The sequence below is a fragment of the Mauremys mutica genome, chromosome 17 (genome assembly GCF_020497125.1).
Source record: "Mauremys mutica isolate MM-2020 ecotype Southern chromosome 17, ASM2049712v1, whole genome shotgun sequence".
NCBI lineage: Eukaryota > Metazoa > Chordata > Testudines > Geoemydidae > Mauremys > Mauremys mutica.
In genome coordinates, this window is record NC_059088.1 from 22911879 (window position 1) to 22934025 (window position 22147).

At 38.8% G+C, this 22147-nt stretch overlaps 1 protein-coding gene across 8 annotated transcripts; it reads left to right on the forward strand.

Annotated features, from left to right (window-relative positions):
- The first annotated feature begins 1161 nt into the window (after positions 1-1161).
- On the forward strand, positions 1162-21427 carry HORMAD1 (HORMA domain containing 1). Of its 8 annotated transcripts, none has more exons than XM_044992057.1 (15): positions 1162-1183; positions 2945-2996; positions 3600-3744; positions 3934-3997; positions 6488-6524; positions 7029-7049; positions 7157-7183; positions 8495-8562; positions 12688-12839; positions 13582-13838; positions 15042-15108; positions 16637-16713; positions 17903-17986; positions 19140-19238; positions 20097-21427. In XM_044992057.1, the coding sequence occupies exons 2-15, from the start codon at positions 2964-2966 to the stop codon at positions 20175-20177; spliced, it is 1212 nt and encodes a 403-aa protein (XP_044847992.1). In that variant the 5' UTR covers positions 1162-1183; positions 2945-2963; the 3' UTR covers positions 20178-21427. The 8 variants fall into 8 exon arrangements, with proteins under 8 accessions (XP_044847992.1, XP_044847991.1, XP_044847993.1 ...); XM_044992056.1 differs by lacking the exon at positions 1162-1183 and adding an exon at positions 1194-1261; XM_044992050.1 differs by lacking the exon at positions 1162-1183 and adding an exon at positions 1212-1296.
- The last annotated feature ends 720 nt before the right edge of the window (positions 21428-22147 follow it).

The following is a 22147-nucleotide window of genomic DNA, read 5'->3' on the forward strand; positions in this document are numbered from 1 at the left end:
GAGTCTTTGGACATGGCCCTGGGAGCGGTGCGGGAGGCCATGAGTAGAGAGGGGGTAAGAGTGTTTGCAAGTGGCGCTGGGTGGGAGGCAATAGGGCATGAGGAAGAGCCATTGCATGTGGTGTGACGGGGCAGACGGAGGCGATAGTGGGAGAAGAAAAAGAATGAAGAGCCTTTGGCTCTGTCTACACCACTGCAGTGCCCCGGAGCGCCATAGCACTGGCACTTCCAACATGGGGGTGTTGGTGTCACTAGGCCTAAGTAAACCAAAGTTGTGACTGTAGGCCTAAGTGAACCAAAGTTCTTCCATGCTGTAAACTTTAACCAGCCTAAAATGCTAATAAACAGCAAGCAAAATGTGTAACTGTCAGCTTTCTTAGCTTGCAGCTGCAGAAAAGCTCAAAACAGCAAAAAGCGGCAGTAAAACAAACAAACAAAAAGTCTGCATGCGTCTGTGCTGTAAAGGCCCTAAATAAACATGCAAATAAAAACAGTTCTAACAAGCTACATTATAGGGTTAAGTGTAACTGTTGCAAGGAAAAAAGGGAAAAAAACAAGGGGGGGTATAAATGCTAAAACCCCGCCTGCATGCGGGTGTGCAGAATTTAAAATTGTAATTTCTCCCTTGCACCTTTTTTTAAGCTCAAATAAACTTGGTTTGCTTCTCCACCCTGGTGTGTTAATTAGTGCAACGCACACCGGGCAACAAACCCCCACTGTTGCTGTCCTCGGGCCCTCTGGGCCGGCAACAGGTGGAAGGGCTTCTCCCACTGCTGTGGTTAATCTGGCTGCACCAGAGAGTTAGGGCAACCTTATAGCAGAGCACAGGGTGCAAAATTTTTCACTGCCGGGAGCCATGCAGCTAGGGCAATCTAATTTTTCAGTGTAGACCAGGCCTTCGTAAGGGACTGGAGGGGGGAGGCAAAAGTGTGAGGGGAAGAAGGTGCGAAGGGCCTTTGCACGTGGCCCCACGCAAGGCGGAGGTGGAGGAACAAGGGTACCACAGGGAAAGGCAGCCTCGCCCCAGGGCGGGCTGCGAAGGAAGCCCTGGGAGAGGCTGTGGTAGGCAGCGCGGGCTCTTTGCACGCGGCCCTTCGTGGAGGGCTCAGCGGCGCTAACGTCAGTTGGGATGTAAGGCGAAAAGGCGGGAAAGCCTTTGCACACGGCCCCCTGATGGGAGCAAGGCAAGAGGGGGGAGAACGGCGGTTACGCTGCACACGGTCCCCGTTCCGGGGAAGGCGCGCACGTTAACAGCGCGAGAGGAAAGGGCGGGAAAGCTGTTGGCGCGCGGGCAAAGGGGAGGCGCCGGGCGGGGGATCGTTGCTGCGCGCGCGGCGCGAGGAGACCCGGGGAGCGGGGGGTGGCGGCGGCCGGCCAGCACTAGGGCGGGCCAGGCAAGCGGGGGGGCTTTTCCGTGGCCAGCGCACGCGGTGGGTTGCGCCCCGTGAGGCGACTGGGATTATCCCCCCTCCTCCAACGAGTTGCGACCCCTGTTTCTCCGGCCCCCCCTGCACCCATGGGTCTCAGTTTCCCCACTGGCCCCAACTCCCCTGGTTTCAGGCTCCCCACCCCAGCTGCTTGGGTGCCGCAGAGGCCCAGCTGGGGTGGTGGGGGGGAGGGAAGCTGTACTGCCTTTGCCCACTGAGTCTCTTGCCCAGCTGCACATCCCCTCTCCATTTTGTCTAGGGCAGCATCTGATGCCAAAGGAGCCCTTTAAAGCAGACTCCCAGGTCGGAAAGGCACATCCGCCCTAGGGCAGCACAGTCACGGGTAGCACCATAGTGTGGCCATGCCCTGTGTTTGGGAATGGGCTCTCTATCGGTGTGGGTAATCTACCTCCCTGAGGGGCGGTAACTAGGTCAGCGGAAGAATTCAGCCAACCGGCCCGGGGCTGGGCACGGATGGTTCTGTTGATCTAACTAGAGCGCTTCGGATGTGGAATGTTTCCCGGGCCTCAGCGACGTTGCTAGGCTGATCTAATTTTTAAGGGTAGACCAGACCTAAGTCCACAACTACACTAGGAGCCTGGTTATTGGCTTACTATGCTGGCAAAGCAATTCTAGGGCTGGGCCACACTTGAAACATTACAGCGTAGATCAGTGGTTCTCAACCTGTTTATCGTTGTGGGCCATATATGCAGCTGTCTGTGTGTTATATGGGTTGCATCCACACTATATACTACCTGTGTGGCCCTGAGGATGTCGCATGGTCCGCAGGTTTGTGCTGATTGGGCTGCAAGCAAGATATGGGTTGAGAAACACTGGCATAGATGCTACTTATGCTGATGGATGGGGTTCTCCTGTTGGCATAGGTAATGTGCCCCTCTGAGAAACAATAGCTAAGTCCACTGAAGAATTCTTCCATCAAGCTAGTACTATCTACACAGAGACCTAGATTGGGTTAATTATATCGCTCAGGTATGGATTTTTCAAACTCCAGAGTGATGTAGCTGAGTTGATCTAATTTTGTAGTGTAGACAGCACCTGGTGTGGATGCAGCTATACTGGCACAGCTGTGTTTTGTACCGTTAGTAAAATCATCTCCCTTGAGCAAAACAAGCTATATTAGGAAAAGTGCGTTTTCCCAGTATAGCTGCATCTATGGTAGGGAATTCTGCCTGCATTCATTGCACTCCTGGCTGACGTAGTTGTGTCAGCAGAATTGTGTACTGTAAACCAGGCTAAAGACTGTAGATCTTTACTCCCATGAGTGATCCTCATTCACATAGGTAGTCACACGGGATTACATACGTGAATAAAAATTGTTCATGTGAGTAAAGGTTTGCATTTAGGTTTCTGACTTGCATTGGTTTCCATAGAACCTAGGAGCCTAAATACCTTGGCAGATCTGGGCCTGTGTTCTGAAAACTGAATGGACAGGATCTACATGTGTATATTTCATCAGAGTGCAAACTAAGCATGCTAACATCCCAATTTTATTAACAGATAGGAAAAGACTGACAATATGGCAACTGCCCAGATGCAAAGAAATTCTATGGTATGGTTCCATTTATTTCAGTGTATTTTTGGCACACTTGATTGCAGCAGTCAGGTGTACAAAGTAATTATTTTTAGGACTGTTTTATTGCCCAAAATTACCCCTGCAGCTAATTACACTTGAAAAGAGTATTTCAAATTCATATAATTTGTTCCTGTATAAACAGAAGATGTTACTCAGGAGTTCTTATTGCCATAAGTAGTCTCATTGAACTATGCACAGTTGTAAAAGATCACAGGGTTCAGTTAAACAGTAAGGTCCTGATACTGCAAAGAGTTAAGCATGTGCTTTATGCACAGTAAATCTTCACATTCAAGTCAGTAGAATTATTTACAGTGCAAAAAGTTAGTGTTACTGTTTACATGATTGGAGGCTATCATAACATGATAGTGATGATCTTCAACAAGAGAAGGATGGAGATTATTTGTTGAAAAATGCTTCGTTAGTTCCTTTAACATTAAAATAAAATTGGTAGACCTGTGTACATTTGGCTAGTAAGATGAGGCATTTTATTTGTTTTCAGTATTTGAAAGGCAAGTGAATGAAAATAAACCCCCCTGTATACTGGAGATTAATTTCTCTCTCTTTCTCTTTTAATTTTAGAGTGCAGTAATATTTCCTAATAAAATATGTACTGAACAGCAGTCTTTGATATTGGTGAAGAGACTCCTAGCAGTATCAGTATCCTGCATTACTTACCTAAGAGGAATTTTTCCAGAATGTGCCTATGGAACAAGATATCTAGATGGTAACATGCTGTTTCTGAGATTCCTTTGATATAAAATATTTCTCTGTTCTCGTGACAAAGAATTTTAGAGAGTTTATTTGAGTTAACTTAATTTAGTGTTGTATCTGTACTTTAGTGTTGTAATTTAGTAATTTGTAATTTAGTATTGTAGCTGTACTTTTCTAACTAAAATGTATTTGTTTGTTTCAGACCTCTGTGTCAAAATTTTGAGGGAAGACAAAAACTGTCCTGGGTCCACTCAGTTGGTGAAATGGTATGTTGATTCTATAGCATTCATAACATTATTATAACATGTCAAGTCTGAAAATTAGCTATCTAGAAAAAGAAAAATTGTTCACTCACTGTTAGTGTGTACTGGTCATTTGATGTATTTAATGCTTAGTATTTACTGTTTTGGTATACAGACTTTGCACATTGAAAAATCAGAATTTATACATTTCAGTACCATGTGATGGGCTTAACTTTCACATTTGGTTTTATGGAAAGATTTATGATCTTGGGACTCATATTAGCAAGGTATTTAAGCATGTTTGTGACCTGAAACATGTGAGTAGTCTTTTTGAAGCCAATGGGATGACTAACATTTTAAGTTATGCACATCCTGACTCATCCTGCTGAACTGGGGTAAAACAAATTGTTGCAAAAATTATTTTCATGCCAAGAATGTGTGTCCCTATATCCACAGTTGCCTGTTCTCACGGTTCTCTCAGGACCTGATTCTTTGTTGCTCTGTGTTGTAGTCATTTTCGCCAGTACAATGTGGATGTAAAATGCTACCAAATCAGAATAGTAGTGCTTTATGCTCACTCTTCACTGTTATAAATGACTGCCCAAAGTGTCCTCATTCTTTCGTGGTCGAGATTGGGACACAATATTTTCATTAACATTACATCTGTTGTATTTCTGTAACTTTTAAACTTGAGGATTATGTTCTCAAGCTTGTCAAAAAAGAAGAGTTTAGTTTTTAAAAATCTGTAGCTGAATATGTATTAGTAAGTATCTTGTATATATTGCGTAAGACTGGTTCTTAGTCTTTTTTTCTAATGTTCCATTGGGTTATGGTAAATTGTTGATGAGTTCTTGGCTAATTATATATTTTGGTATCTCTTTTTTGCATATTTTTTACGTAAAATGCAATTAAAGCTTTTAAATAACCATACCAAGACTAAAAATTATATTGTTTTTTGTTCTTAAAAGATGCATAGACTTAAGTGAAATAGTTAAACTCATCAACTGATCTATGAAAACATGTTAGAAAGTGTTTGATAATGGCAGGCATACAATTTAATTAAATTTGTACTTGTTCTGTAAAGAGCCTGCTATGTTTTTGGATGTTGCAAACATTATAGTTAATTGTGTCTATTAATATAAATAAAAAGACAAAACTAATGGAATAAGCATTGTTTATTACTTCTGTATTTCGTTATATAAAATTGTATAAAATTAAGAAGTATAAACACAAGAATTTCATTTTCATAGAATCATAGAGAGGTCATCTAGTCCAGTCCCGTGCACTCATGGCAGGACTAATTATCTAGACCATCCCTGACAGGTGTCAGGGATGGTCTAGATACCTGCTTTTAAAAATCTCCAATGACAGAGATTCCACAACCTCCCTAGGCAATTTATTCCAGTGTTTAACCACCCTTCCATTTAGGAAGTTTTTCCTAATGTCCAACCTAAACCTCCTTTGCTGCAATTTAAGCCCATTGTTTCATGTCCTATCCTCAGAGGTTAAGAAAAACAATTTTTCTTCCTCTTCCTTGTAACAACTTGTTTTTTACATACTTGAAAACTGTAATCATGTCCCCTCTCAGTCTTCTCTTTTCCAGACTAAACAAACCCAATTTTTTCAATCTTCCCTCATAGCTCATGCAATGACCTTTAATCATTTTTGTTGCTCTTCTCTGGACTCTCTCCAATTTGCCCACATCCTTCCTGAAATGTGGTGCCCAGAACTGGACACAGTACTCCAGTTGAGGCCTAATCAGAGCGGAGTAGAGCAGAAGAATTACTTCTCGTGTCTTGCTTACAACACTACTGCTAATACATCCCAGAGTGATGTTCACTTTTTTTGCAACAGCGTTACACTGTTGACCCATATTTAGTTTGTGATCCATTATGACCCCCAGATCCCTTTCTGCATTATTCCTTCCGAGGCAGTCATTTCCCATTTTGTATGTGTGCAACTGTTTGTTCCTTCTAAGTGGAGTACTTTGCATTTGTCCTTATTGAATTTCGTCCTATTTACTTCAGACCATTTCTCCAGTTTGTCCAGATCATTTTGAATTTTAAGCCTATCCTCCAAAGCACTTGCAACCCCTCTCAGCTTGGTATCGTCCACAAACTTTGTAAGTGTACTTTGTATGCCATTATCTAAATCATTGATGTAGATATTGAACAGAACTGGACCCAAACTGATCCCTGTGAGACCCCACTCGTTATGGCCTTCCAGCCTGACTGTGAACCACTGATAACTACTCTCTGGGAACAGTTTTCCAACCAGTTTTTCACCCACCATATAGTACCTCCATCTAGGTTGTATTTCCCTAGTTTATGAGAAGGTCAAGATATACCACGTCCGCTGCTTTCCCTCATTCACAAGGCTTATTACCCTGTCAGAGAAAGCTACCAGGTTGGTTTGACATGATTTTTTTTTGTTTTGTTTTGTAGGAATTTTTATGTAATCAGAAGCAAATCAAAATGGTAATTAGTAATAAACAATATTATTTTATTTTTACAGGATGATAGGATGCTATGATGCTTTGCAGAAAAAATATGTAAGTCTTCCAGCATAATTGTTATATTTTAATATACTGTAACATTGTGCATTTGTATACTGCTGATAGCTGCCTCTTGTGGTTTTGGGGCTACTGTTTCCAAAATAATTGCAGTTTAGCCAGATGTGAAAATTAATGGCAATTCCAGGTGCTCAGCATCTCACAGAATATGCCACATAAGTCTTGATGGTAAAGACTTCTGCCCTGTTTATACCATCTGAGGATTTGGCACTAGATGTCTGAGATATGACTTTGGAAAAATTCCTGATGCCCTGATTCAGCAAAGCACTGAAATCAATGGTACTTTAAGCATTTGCTTAAAGTTAAGCACATGCATATATCCTTTGTTACATAGAGATGGATGTAAACATGCTTTCCTAAACCAGGGCCCTAATTTCCACTTGTTTTGTTTTTTTGAATCTGCACTTTAAATTGGTATGCAGGATTATTTTATAGGTTACATTTAATTTATTGTTTTTTTTTCCTTAATTACATTTTAAACAGCTAAGAATGGTTGTCCTAGCAGTAAGTATCTTTAAAATGTTTACACAGCTTTCAAAATAAATACAGTGTATATAAATACACTTATTTTATTTATTCTCATATTTATATTATTTATTTTTAAAATATAGGTGTACACTCATGCAGAAGACCCCCAGGTAAATTTAATATATTATTTAAGGTTGACTGCTGATAGTAATATTCACATTGAAATTTGCATATACAGGCATATAGAATATTTCAGATTTGGTCCAAATTCACACTATTATTTATCTAAATAAGTTATATCGTAACACAAGAATTGCCATACCTGGTATTTAGTCCAGTATCTTGTCTCTGACAGTAACCAGCACCAGACACTTCAAAGGAAAGTGCAAAAAATCTCATAGGGAACAAATTATGTAATTAACTGCCCATAAGAGGAGTTTCTTTCTAATTCTATATAGTAAATTCCATGAATTCTTTCAAGCCAAACATAATTTTACTAGCCACTAGGTGTCACCCTAGCTCTGTATGCTGTATATGAATTTTTTGGACCATGACTAATTTGAACTGAAAATTTTCTTTAAAAAACTTCAACTCAGACTTGTGTTTTTTCTTATAATATATGGCGGCTGGAAGAGACTACTGACTTTGATTTTATTTGGTGGCGGCAACAATTGTATAAATAAGCCGTACATAAAAAAAAGTCAGAATGAATCATTATGACATTAGAAAGCTATAATCCAGTGGTATTCAACCTGTGTGCTGCATGTGGCCCTGTTAGCACACAGCTGTGGCCCAGCTGTGTGCTAAAGGCTGCTTGGCCTGTGGTGTCGGGGGTGCAGGCTGCCCCATTGCCTGGTGCTGTGGGGTACAGGGCCAAGGCTGCCCGGCCAAGCCTGGGGTCCCGGCCCCCCTGCCTGGGGGGCCTGGCTGCTCTGCCCTGCATAGTGGGGTCCAGGGTTGGGGCTGCCTTGCCTCCCATAGCTGGGTCCGGTTTCAGAGCTGGCCCGCCCTGCTGCCCGGCCCCGTGTGGCAGGATTCAGGCTTGGAGCTGTCCTGCTGCCCAGCAGGGTCTGGGCTCCGGGCTGCCGGGTGGTGGTGTTGGGGAGTAGGGACTGGGGTCTGCTGGGGTCTGCCTGGGGTCTGCTGCTGGTCCCATTCTGTAGAGGGGTCTGTAGGCAGGCCGGAGTGTTGAGTATAGGGGTCTGCTGGGTGGGTTTGGAGGGGAGGGGGGCCTGTGGTTCTCAACCTGTGGCCCAGGTAACACTGCGGCCCACAATGATAAATAAATTGAGAACCACTGCTATAATCCATGGAAATGTCATTGTAATGATGGACCATAACTTTGTCTTGACATGTAGACATCAGTTTAAAAAGCATGCAAGGCTAGTATATTTCCGAAAATAGGAAACAATATCGTATTTCACTTGTTAACAATTGATACTGTATGTGTTAGATCCATAATTACTGTGTTTTGTGTTTAGACAGTTACAGAATGTTATCAGTTCAAATTCAAATACACCAACAATGGGCCGGTAATGGATTTCACCAGGTATTGTCCTCCTGGTTTCTCTCTGCTATGCAATTAAGAATATCTTTCTATAATAGGTTGAGCTAACATATTGGTGTAATTTCTTATCTGTTGTTTGATTTTGGAAGCTGAATCTTAAGATGAAGTTCAGTAAGGAAACATACTTTCCAGCTGTACCAATCTTGAAGGTACATTATCATTTTAGCAGGATATATTACTTAGTACTCTAGTTAATGTACAGATTTCACAGTGCCCTCTGCCCTTTCTGGTTTCCCCTGCACAAGTATGCACACACAGAGATGGTTTGGGATTAGTACTTTTTAAAAAGTGCTATCTAGATTTAGGAATTTGCATATATTAAGACAAATAATTAAAAATGTAGAAAGTAGGGCTGTCAATTGCAGTTAACTCCAAAAAATTAATTGCGATTTAAAAAAAAATTAATCGCGATTAATCGCAGTTTTAATCACACTATTAAACAATAGAATACCAATTTAAATTTATTAAATGTTTTGGATGTTTTTCTACATTTTCATATATATTGTATTCTGTGTTGTAACTGAAATCAAAAAGTGTACAAAAACAAAACAATGTAAAACGTCAGAGCCTACAGGTCCACTCAGTCCTCCTCCTTGTTCAGCCAATCGCTAAGATAAATAAGTTTGTTTACATTTACAGGAGATAATGCTGCCTTCTTCTTAGAATCACAGAAGATTGGGGCTGGAAGAGATCTCAAGAGGTCATCTAGTCCAGCTCCCTGCTGAAAGCAGGACCAACCCCAACTAAATCATCCCAGCCAGGGCTTTGTCAAACCGGGCCTTAAACTTTTCTAGTAAAAAAGTTTTTCCTAATATCCAACCTAAACCTCCTCCACTGCAATTTGAGACCTTTGCTCCTTGTTCTGTCATCTGCCACCACTGAGAACACTCGAGCTCCATCCTCTTTGGAACCCCCACTTTAGGTAGCTGAAGGCTGCTATCAAATTCCCCCTCACTCTTCTCTTCTGAAGACTAAATAAGCCCAGTTCCTTCAGCCTCTCCTCATAAGTCATGTGCCCCAGGCCCCTAATAATTTTTGTTGCCCTCTGCTGGACTCTTCAATTTGTCCACATCCTTTCTGTAGTGGGGAGCCCAAAACTAGACACAATACTCCAGATGTGGCCTCACCAGTGCCCATATATTTCATGTTATAGCAGTCTTGGATGATGACCCAGCACATGTGGTTCATTTTAAGAACACTTTGACTGCAGATTTGACAAAACGCAAAGAAGGTACCAAAGTGATATCTAAAGATAGCTACAACACTCAACCTAAGATTTAAGAATTTCAAGTGCCTTCCAAAATCTGATTGGGACGGGTTGTGGAGCATGCTTTCAGAAGTTTTAAAACTTCAGGTAGAAACTACAGAACCCGAGCCACCAAAAAAAGAAATCAACCATCTGCTTGTGGCATCTGACTCAGATAATAAAAATGAACATGCGTCGGTCCACACTGCTTTGGATTGTTATTGAGTAGAACCCGTTGTCAGCATGGACGCATGTGCCCTGGAATGGTGGTTGAAGCATGAAGGGACATATGAATCTTTAGAACATCTGGCACATAAATATCTTGTGATGCCAGCTATGACAGTGCCATGAGAATGCCTGGTCTCACTTTCAGGTGACATTGTAAACAAGAAACGGGCAGCATTATCTCCTGCAAATGTAAACAAACTTGTTTGTCTGAGCGATTGGCTTACCAAGAAGTAGGACTGAATGGACTTTGTTTTATTTTTGAATGCAGTTTATTTTGTACATAATTTTACATATGTAAGTTCACGAGATTACACTACTTGTATTAGGTGAATTGCAAAATACTATTTCTTTTGTTTTTCACAGTGCAAATACTTGTAATCAGAGATAAATATTAAGTGAGCACTGTACACTTTGTATTCTGTTGTAATTGAAATCAAATATTTGAAAATGTAGAAAAAAATCCAAAAATATTTAAATGAATTGTATTCTATTATTGTTTAACAGTGTGATTAATCACGTGATTAATCACGATTAATTTTTTCAATCGCTTGACAGCCCTAGTCAGATATAGAGTGAGTGGACAGGGAACAGGGGTGGTTGGATGGGGCAGGAGTCCCGGGGGGGCAGATAGGAGGTGGGGGCTGGGCCATGATCCTCTCCCCTAATCAGCCCTCCATACAACTTACGAAACCTGATGCAGCCCTCAGGCAAAAAAATTTGCCCGCCCCTGGTTTAATGGATGGGTGGTGGTTTCTGGAGCTGTGGTGGAGTTTAAGCCATCTAACCAGAGGATGAAAATATCATTGATCCATCTTAGGTATATCATTGGTTTTGTGGTGCATCTGTCCAGAAATAATTCTTCAGGATGGCCCATGAAGAAACTGGAATTTTGAGAAGCCATCCTAGTACCCATGGTTGTGCCCAGTTTGAGGATGGTTTCTATGGGTCCCTGATATGGTCGGCCTGGAGTCCCTTGTGTGTGTATCTTGGGAAGCATGCAGAAGGTCCCTGGACTGGGTTTGTGGGGAATGAGTTTCTCATTTGATTCAATTATATCCTTAAGTTCCTGGGTAAATTGTAGTGTAAGGTCCTCTCTGATTTCTTCATAGTAGATGGTATTGGAGAGTTGTCGGCTGGCCTCGTTAATGTATTCATCATGGTTGAGGACTATGATGGGGGGGCCCCCTTTGTCTGTTGGCTTGATCAGTATCTGGTTGTTAGATTTCAGGGACTCTATAGTTGTCCTTTTGGCTGTGGAGAGATTGTGGTGGATGAGATATTTGTTAAAGATTGCATAGTCAATTTTTTTCCTAAAGTAATCAGTTTAATGATCAAGAGTGTGATTTCATCTGCTGTATCGTATCTAGTCATATGATTGATTGTCAGTGGGGGCATGGTAATTGTGACTGGTGTCATCACTGTTGTGAAAGAATTCTTTGAGACGATGGTGGAAGAATTCTTCTAGTTCTCCACATGTTAGTATTGTATCAGGTGCTATGGTGGGGCAGATGTTCAGTCCCCTGGAGAGTACAGCAAATTCAGCTCCAGTGAGGGGTGGTCTTGGTAAACTGATGAAGTCCAGGTGTTATGTAGTACTGTCCAGGTTTCTCCAGAGCTCTCTGTGGCTCGATGTCTCTTTCATCCACAGAAGTTGGTCCAATAAAAGATATTACCTCACCCATCTTATCACTCTCATAACCTGGGACCGACATGGCTACAATTACACTCATACTGTACTATACACATTATTTGAAAAACTCTTACCCCGTAATATTAAAGAGAAAGAAACTGGTACATTTCAAGATTCCATTCCTGCAGATATGTACACACGTACGGTACTTAACCTTATGCACTGTGAATAGTGCTAATGACTTGAATGGGACTACTCACAGTTCGTAAAGTTGAGCATATGTGAAGTCTTTGGAGGACCAGGGACCAAGTATGTTAAATGAGTGAGCAGCTTGTGTCCTGGGGGGAGAGCACTGGAAGATTTGTGTTAAATAAATGCTTTCTGACCTATCTGTCCTAATCCTCAAAGGAAACCTGCACAACTGTTTCAAAAGATGAGCCTGGGAGCTTAAATTCATAACTCTGCTGAAAATTATGGACTGAACAGACACACTGGATTTATGACTTATTACAACAGTCTGTAACCCACTTACATCTCCATTTTTGTCCTATGACTGTAGAGGTGTGAACAGGTCACTCCACTTTGGTCCCTTAGAATATGTGCTAACTACTCATGCTAAGCAATTTGTTCCACCTTGCATTTTGCTGTGACACTGATTCAGAGTACCTTTCCCTGAACTGAAGAAGAGCTCTGTGTGGCTCGAAAGCTTGTCTCTTCAACAGAAGTTGGTCCAATAAAAGATATTCTTTCACCTGCCTTTTCTCTCTAATAAAGCACAGTAGTTGGTTTCATAACTAGTTGAAGGCCCTGATTTAGGACTTGATCCTAAAATGTGCTGAGAATGCACAAGTCTAATTTACTTTACGAGGATTTACATAGCTAATAGTGTGATAGTCACTTGACTGAAATATTTATAGTAACTTATAAATATACCGTTAATTACTTATAACATTAGAAGCAATTTCGTTCCCATAAAAGAGCTGAATACTTTGTTCATCCCTAGTAAGAACAAAGGAAATGATTCCAACATCACATGTACAGACACCAAGAAAGCAAGTATCCTCCTCATTCGTAAGATTTATGTTCTGATGCAGAATCTGGGCCCGTTACCTAATGATATCTGCTTGACTATGAAGCTTTTTTATTATGATGAAGGTACTGTTTCCACATTATCTTGATTTATCTAGTGTATAAATACTTTTAAATGATTGAAACAGCATTTTATATAATTTTTATGAATGTTAAAGCTAAACAGATGTTAGCTTTCTGATGTGTGTTTACCTCTGCATAGTCCTGAATTTTCAGAGTTCTTGAGGTAAAATCCTGGCCATATTGAAATCATTGGGAGATTTGCCAATGACTTTAGTGGTGTCAAGATTTCACCTTAGATATTTAAAAGCTGCAACTCGGTATGTTCATTTGGAATTAAAACTGTGAGAAATTTGACTGCATGCAATTTTCAGAAGCATTCTGAACATGATGCATTTTTATTAAGGAAAATGCAGGAGTGTATTTCAAAGGATTAAACAAGGACCAAACTCTTGATGGGAAAGTTAGACCTAGTTTTGTATACCACTTAAATGGCTTTTGTAACTTAATTTTTAAAAAATATATCACAGTTTTCTACCAGTCATTTTTTCAAGGTTATATTTTTGTGCATATTAAATGTTCTAATCAGATTATGTTCTATTGTGTAGAAAAATAGGTTTTATTTAGTACAAACTGAATATGGAATATAAAAAATGGAACAAAAATAAATAAAAAGACTGTGGTTTGGACTGACACTTTGTTCAAAGGAAAAATATCTGTTTCATTCAGATACGTATAAAACTTTTTTCCCCCAAGAGTAAGAACACACAAACATATAACAGCATATTTCATGAATTATTTTTCGCAGTTACACCACCTGATTACCAGCCTCCTGGTTTTAAAGAGGGTGATTCTGACGCAATGATATTTGAGGGGGAGCCTATTTACCTAAATGTGGGTGAGGTGCCAACCCCTTTTCATATGCTGAAAGTTAAAGTGACAACTGAGAGAGAACGAATGGAAAATCTTGATAAAAACATGCTAAAACAAGGAGACTGTAAGGTGCCTACGCAATTAATCAGACTGGACAAAGATGATCCAGAAGAACAGGACCAGCAAATAAATGTAAGGGCTCAGATGTTGCTACATGCTATTTATATTCAAAATGTTTACAATTTGAACCTTCTTGAAAAGAGTCAGTAACCATTTATATTATCCACTACTGCAAAGTTTTAATAAAAAAGATATTCAAATAAAATTACATATAGTCATTTAGATCTTTTCTCTTCTCTTCTTAATTTTACTGCTCAAATTGGAGCAATCAGTTCATTTTTAGTTTCGTAACAGACATCTACATTGAACTAGTGAGACATGATGGTGCTGATGGGCTGCAGTATCTTTAGTATGAAATCCCATGCAGTGTTTCATAAAATGGAAGGGAGTACATGATAGTCATGGCGTCCTGAATAAATTCCAACTCAGTTATATTATGTCTATAACTCATCTCCCAGTTATTTTAATTGAACAGTTATTCTTCATTTTATATCCTAAACTGATATATAGTGTTAGTAACACTGGTAAATTTTGTGCAGCATCGTAGTAGTAGGTGGGAGATTAAGTGTCTAACTTTGGATTTCCTTGCTATATAGGGCATTCATCCTGCAAACTCTTATGCATATGATTAACATAAGTGAACTTAATAGAGTAGTCACATTAATAATGTTACTCGCATGCATAACCATTTGCAAGATTGGGGCCTAAATGTGAGGAATTATTATTTGTAATCCTGAGCACAGACTAAACTATTTTTTGTGGGAAAATAGTTGTGCCATATTTAAAGTTGCAGCAAAGTTTTTATTTGACACAATCTTGGCAAAAACCAAGGCAGATTAACTTCCCACAGACATGGAATGTATGACAGTCACATGTGCCCAACTGTTGATACTTGAGTGTAAGAGGTTGCCATTAAAGTTTTAAGCTGAGTACAGATTGGTATTTGGTATCAGTTGGAGATGAAAGTGAATATCTCATGGAGTGTTGGAGTGTGTTATTGGTAGTTTTGTAGGCAATATAAAAGTGGCAAGGAATATAAGAAAATGTCCCTTAACTTCCTATTTACATGTTTTTAAGATTTTGGGTGGATGGTGGGTGTCCTGATCACTAAGCTAAGGTTTAATAATTAATGCCATGATTGAAGACCTGGGCCCTCCTCCTAGCAGTTTAAACTGAACTAATTAGATTTGTCCCTAATGTTTTTATATGATTATTCCATTGAGAATACAATATAAAATTTAAAAGTATCATCTTTATTTTTCTTTTTTTATATAGGAAGATTTTGTGGCAGAAAATAAAATGGAAGTTCAGAAAAATGCAAATACATCTGTAAACGCTGGAGGTAATAAGTATACAGTTCAGGACAGCTCAGCTCTTGCCACCTGGTTCCCTATGCTGCTGAAATGAGAAGTAGACTATGTAACATATAGTACTATACTGTTTTACACACACTGTTATCCCTTTTGATCCACAGGATAGCCAAAGTTCAGAGCCCTATATGTTGTTTCCATTAGGAGAAGAAATTGATTATAGAGCTCCAGATTTTCTTGATACAATCTCGTTTATTTACAAACATTATACATAAAGTCCTGTTTCCCTGAACTCAGTAGGAATTAAACAGCAGGAGACAATTCCTTTGCTTTCTATTCAAAACTTGCCTTTCCAGCCAGCACTCTGTGCCAAAAGATTTTTCTCATAGCTTTCTCTTAGGGCCACATTACCAGCACTTCTGTACTGTCTGCTTGGCTTTCTTGCTACTTCTGGGTGTCTGTCTCAAGGAAAGACAGTTCCACCAATCAAAACCTGAGTCCTTACATTTGAAACTCCTTAGGCCACGAGATTCAGCTTCTACTCAATTTTTTTCCATTTGCCTGTGTTTTGGGTGCTACTGCTGTTGTTTCAGCCACCTGGATGAAAGTTGGTGGTTATGCCCTGATTATAAGAAGGTTTAGCTCAACCCACAACAATACTAGTAATATATTTGCTATGCCTTTCTTTTATGTCACTGGTTTATGTTACAAAGTTTTTGCATGCTGTTGTCAAATGCACTTTTCATTTTTCAGTTCTGAATTTTTGCAGGGCTCTATTTATATCTTATCAGTTAAAATAGGTTTAATATTTAGAATAGAAAAGTACTACATCACTTGAGAGTTTATCTAAAAAAATACTTTCCCCCCTGAAACATTACAGAAGTAAAACAGACAACTACCCGTTATTACAAATTTGTGGTGCAGAATTCTTGGCACAGAGCATAAGGGCCAAATCCTGCTTCCATTTCAGTCGATAGGAGCAAGGTTTAGCTCTAACATTTTAATCATAAAATCAGTTCAGCAGAAATTTGTCAGCTCTGGTCATGAGTTTTCAACAGTCTGACTGCAACAAGACCCAGGGCCTGATCTATAATGCATAATCTCTCAGTTAGTCCTTATTAATGTGAGTGAATTAATTGGGACTGTTAGTAAGGACTACTTACATGTTTGCAGAATCAAGCCCACAGATTCTAAGCACATTTTATATAAATCTGTGTTACATAGACATAAATATGTCTCTTTACTTTCCTGTTTGCAATAGGATATAGTGGGTCTGATTCTCATTTATACTAATGCCCCTTTACTGTCAGTGTAAAGGGGCTTTCATGTACATGAGAATGAGGCCCAGTGAGCTAAAGACAGAAGGCACAGGAATTTCCACTAATGTTAATAGTTATTTCCATGCACAGATGGGAGAACAGAGCCTTTTCCAAGTGTCTGGCTATCCTGTCTGTCTGGCTGTCACATTTATTAGATGCATATCACCCTGATGTCTGAAAATGAAAATGTAAAAATGCTGTTAATTTAATACCATAACTTGTTTTAACAAACCTTTCACAGAATTAAGTTTAACTTGTGAAGAAAATGAACTTATGAGGTCTGAAGAAAGCCAGAATAAACCTGTTTCTAATTCTCAGGTATAAAAGCTATATTCTCTTCCAGTCTTACTCTTAAAATACTTTTCCTAGGGGTTTGTGAAATTTATTTATTATTCAAACTAACATATTGAATGTTGAGACCTTTTGAGCAATTAATTAATGTACAAGGGACTCTATACATAAAGTTATTGTATGGTATAGCTATAATTATTAACAATAAAATGCATGTATATTTTGTCCTGAACAAGATGTTTAACAATAAAATGACTCAAATATTCAAAATTGTAAAAAAAAAAAAAAGCAATAGCAAACAGCTGTTTCTTCATTTTTAATATTTCTGACTGCATGGGCGATACGAGCAGAAAAGGAATAGAGTTCCATCGTCATAATGCATCATTAATAAAGACTCTTCCCTCTAGAAATGTCTTTTTTTTAAACACTGACAAACCTATGTACTGGTTACATTTGCAATAAAGAATTGCAGTAGTCAGATCTTTAAATATGAAAGTATTTGTGACTGATTTGAAGTCTCTCTTGCTAAGCAAAAGGTCCAGCCTGGCAACATTCCAAAGATGGTATAATATATTTTAATTATAAAACATATACAAATCGATTGATATTCTGCTATCAATATAACACCCTCCAACTCTTTATACTAGGAGATGGACTCAAGGAAACACTATCAAAAGGAACCACCAGGCTGGGAACTCCCATCAACAACCACTTAGAACCATCTGGCAAAATTTCCATTTTATTTGGCTTTAATTTAATAAAATTATGTGACATCCATTATAGTCATTTAGCTTTGGTAAAAATCTCTGCTTTTAAATGTTGATGGAAGCTTAAGGTAAATCTGGGTATTGTAATAATGACAATTCTTATTGTACTCTCTGAAAACGGCACTGAGAGAAGTAACATGTAAATACAGAACAGGAGTACGTCTATTACAGATCCTTGAGGCTCAAGTGCAAATCGACCCCTTGGTAATAGCCAGTGACTGACTATAACTGAAAACAATTGAAGCACTGATTCAGGCACTGGTACTTACTTACGCGCATGCCTTCAGTAGGACTACTTGTGCTTAAAGTTAAGCATGTGCTCAAGTACTGTGATGGATTGGGGCAAACAGGCACTTGGCATCTTGCAGGATTGAGCCCTTTGTGTCCTAATTTGCCTCTTAATCCTAAAAGAATTCTTATTTTGAAATAATGCTAATTTTCCATTTTAGGTTGATCAGTTAGCAATTAAGACATCTGAACTTGATGTGTCAGAGGGCAGGACAAGAAGTGGAAAAATATTTCAGATCAACAGAGTCAGTATCCTTTTTTTTAAAAAAACAAACAAAAAACCTCTCTATTCCAAATACAGAATGAAATCATATGCTTAAATACAATTTACAGTCCAGGATTGAAATTCTGGTCCCATTGACTTCTTTGGAACCAGGATTCACTTCAGAGTTTGTTTGGGTTTATTTAGCTCTTTTTATGTTAGGAATATGAACAACACTTTTGTATTCCTAATGGCAAAAAGTTAATGCCTATTTCTAAAAATTACTTCAGTGTTTGGTTTTTAATTGTATAGTTTCAGAGGGATTCGTGAGGATTTATTTGTATTCTTTGCTTGGCCATGTTCTCTGTCAGCCTAATTCCATGTACTGCGGTGGACCTATGGTAGACGAGAACTTAATCCAGTGTATTGTTTCATATCTCTTTTAAAATACTGGACCAGAATTCTAATCACAGATGTGTGATTTGTACATATCTTGAAAAATCCACTATTACTTGCTTATTCATGCTTATATTGGTAGCTAAATTTTTGAAATCTACTCTACCTACATGGCACCTGAGAATTTGGGCTTTACAGAAATGGAACAGGAGGAGTTTTGAGGGTGAAAACCTCAAGCCAGCCTCAGCCCAGGGCAGTACAGGCCTGCTCTGTAGTCCGTGTGCCCTTCTTCTCTCAGTGGCTATGAGCCTATGGGCTGAAATAGTATCCTTAGCCCCCTGCACCAGTTTGTAAAGTTTAGGGGGACACTTGATCCATGTAAACATGGATTCTTTGGCCCCTTTACTGGCCAGAGTCCCTTGCAGCCTTCTGCTCGGGCCTTATGGGGCTGGTATAGAAACGCTTTCCACAGTGGACGGGGTACATACATATGCCTGCATGGCCACTTCACCCTTGGTCCGCTGTATAGCTCTTGTATATGGATTACTTTTCCTCGTAAGAGTTCTGGGACAAATGCTGCCAGTCTCAGTAGATAAAGAAATAGCCTTCATCATTTACAGTCAAGAGAGGAAATTACATGTCAAGGCAAAGAAAAATTATGCCTTCCCTGTCCCAAGTCTGAAAAGCTCTTCATTAATTTTTAACACAGGTTAGGGAACAGCAATAGCATCCACAGTGTGCTGCTTTATAGCTGTCTGCAGTCTTCTTCTAACACTAATAGTTAATTTCTTTCTGTAAAGGTTGGTGAAAATCAGGCTCAGGAACATTGCAAAAATCGTTTAGTAGCTAAGTGTTCTAGAGAAACCCAGAAGAGAAATTGGTCTGAGTCTGAAAAACTTGTAAGTTTTAAAATTGCATGCAGAAAGCAAATGTATTTTGTACATTTGGTGACAAGCACTGAATATCTCTAAATGGAAAATAAAATACATAATATAAAACAAAAAGATCTGGTGATTTTTCAAGATGCTGTTTATCACTATACCAGTTTTAAATGAGCATTCTCTAATCCCACCCCAAAACCTCATTCAGTATTTTTGTTATTGGGTATACAGAATAATAAAGGGAAATAAGTACATAGTTACTACTTCTGTATTTGTCTGTGAAAATCTTTCATTATTGTTACTATTTAAGGTTAAAGATATACAAACATAATTACTTTAGATAAGAAAGAACACAACAAGTTAAATAAAGACTGAGGGCCAAATTCTGGTCTTATTTTATACTTCAATGGAGTTATTTCTTGTTTATTTAAGTCAGTGGAGTTAAATGAGTGAAAACTAATGTAAGTGTAATCAGAATCAAACCCTGTGTCTTGACAGGTTGATAATGTGCACTACCTACTTAACATTAGCTTTAGATGTTAAAGTGGAACTTCTGAGAAAATTTTACTTGCATTTGAAGCAGTGTCACAAAGGAGCCTTTGCCCTTAGATCATAAATAATTTTTAACTTCCTTTCAATAGTGCATGAGAAAGTTCTTGTATTTTAACTGATAACTATCAAAATATCTCAAGCTTTACAATTGTGAGCACAAATGTCATTGTAAGGATTGGATATTCTTTGCACCACTTTACGTTTCATATAGTTGATTCTTGTTATGAAGTTCTTTTTCCATGTTAAGATACCTAACACAACTGAAAGAGCCATGGTTTGTGAAATGCAGGGAACTGAAATGCAGTCTGTATTTTCTCTTGGTAGGTTCATCAGTACGAACTCTCCTCTAGTCAAGATGCACTGCCGAAAAGGAGAAAATTTAGTGAACCAAAGGAGCGGTTTTAGATATCACCTCCCTGCTGTTTATTTGTAGAATTCTTCTCAATATAGCTTTCATTTGGTGTTTAGTATGAATATTGTTAATATTAGAGATAATTTAAGGTTCTTTTTTTGTTTTTATATGCAATCAAACACAGAATATATGCACAGGAAAAATTCTGTCAAGATGCCCCAATTTTTGCAAATTGAAAGTTATTTTTTAAAGGGGGTTGTATTCCAGTCTAGAAGGATAGAGAGGGCATAACTATTCATCTGATCTGAGAAAAACTTTTTAAGCAAGATTTTTAGTGAAGCCTTCAGTAACACCTTTTCTTTAGAGATTTTGCTGAAATCCTATTGGTGTACAGTGTATACTCTTGGAAGTGAAACTATGCAAAGTTTCCACTGGTGTCTTTTCCTGGACCATACTCAGAAGCTTAAGAATTTTTTGTTAAGAACATGCCTTATGGACTGAACATGAAAACTAAAATCTTAACTGGAATTTTCAGCTTTGGTAGAATTACGTCAGGAAATTTTGTTAAGAAAATTGTGTAGTCATTCTATAATAATACTGTCGCTTCTCTTTTTTTATTATCTCTAAGAAGCAAACTTCAGGTGGCCTGATTGTGTTCATTTCTCCCATTGGTACCTCACCCAAGCTTAAAAAAGAAAAAACAGCATTCACATCTTTAGTTCCTAATTTTCAACTGAAATGTAAGAATCCATATGCAGCTCTGATGCCAGATATATATATAAAAAAAACAGCTAAGTGTTATCATATTGTGTGTGCTAGGCAGCTATGCCAACTACATTAGTACCAATTATAACAGGCTGTAACTAAATATCTGAAATATAGACAGCTCAGATTTTATGTATGTGAAATGATTAATTGCAGCTGTTAGAAACAGTGCCATTGCATGTTTTTTCAAAAAATAAATGTGGTTTGCTCTTTATAACTTTAAATCCACTGGAATAATGCTCTTTATAAATACAGGTAACAACTACTGCTGTATTTGGATTAGATATGAATAGCTAAACATTCCTGTCCTTGAATTTTAACTTTTAAACTAAGAATATCTTTTTATCCTATTTCCTAATTAAAACAATGTTATTTAATAATTTGTGACTATATTTGTTAAATATAATGACCCATACATTTGATTTGAGTAGATGATTGACTTTTTTAATGAAAAGTTCATAAAGGCTGAGGACTTTCACTTGGTGTGTCTTGCTTATTTTAGAGTCTGCCAGTTTTACAGCCCAAATAAAATATGTACTGTTGAAGAAAAATTGCCTCTCTACATAGTTCTGTTTGTTTTTATTTTAAGAGGAAAAATCACAGGATCTGAAGGTATTTGAGAACAATTTAACGGAGAACATTAGTAAAAATATTGTTTTATAGATTTTGCATAATAATGTGGAATGATGCAATATGATTCCTACAATTATTTGCATTCTGAAAAAACCAAAACCAAACAGGTGCACCCTGTCTCCTTTCCTATTCTCCCATTTCCCCCGTGTAATACTTCCTGGTTCAGACTTTACCTGTCACACCTCAGGAATTCTGCTGTCCTCCACTCTGGAGGTCAGACCTATGCTGCAGTTTTAAAGGAGAACTCCTGCTTACCCATCTTCAGTTTAGATTTGTGCTTTAATATTAGGGCATAACTAGTACCTGCTAAGCCTTGTTTGTTTCAACCAGAGTAATTTGTATGCACAGATGAACACACTCTATTCATAATATATCAGGAGTTGCAATAGAGTTCCTTGTTTAGGGTTGAATTAAGAAGGTTCCTAAATGCAAAATGCCATTTTGCATGCCATTTGTGTGCTGGATAGAGAGAGACAGGTTCATCTGTGCAGGTGATGGCTGGAGGCATTGTCTGTGAAAAGCCTGCACATGATCCTGGTTGCCATTGGGTGTATTCTGTGCTGTCTTCTCCCCCCAGCCTCTCAGTGGTGTCCACCGTGCAGAAGTTATGTGGCGGCAGCCAAAA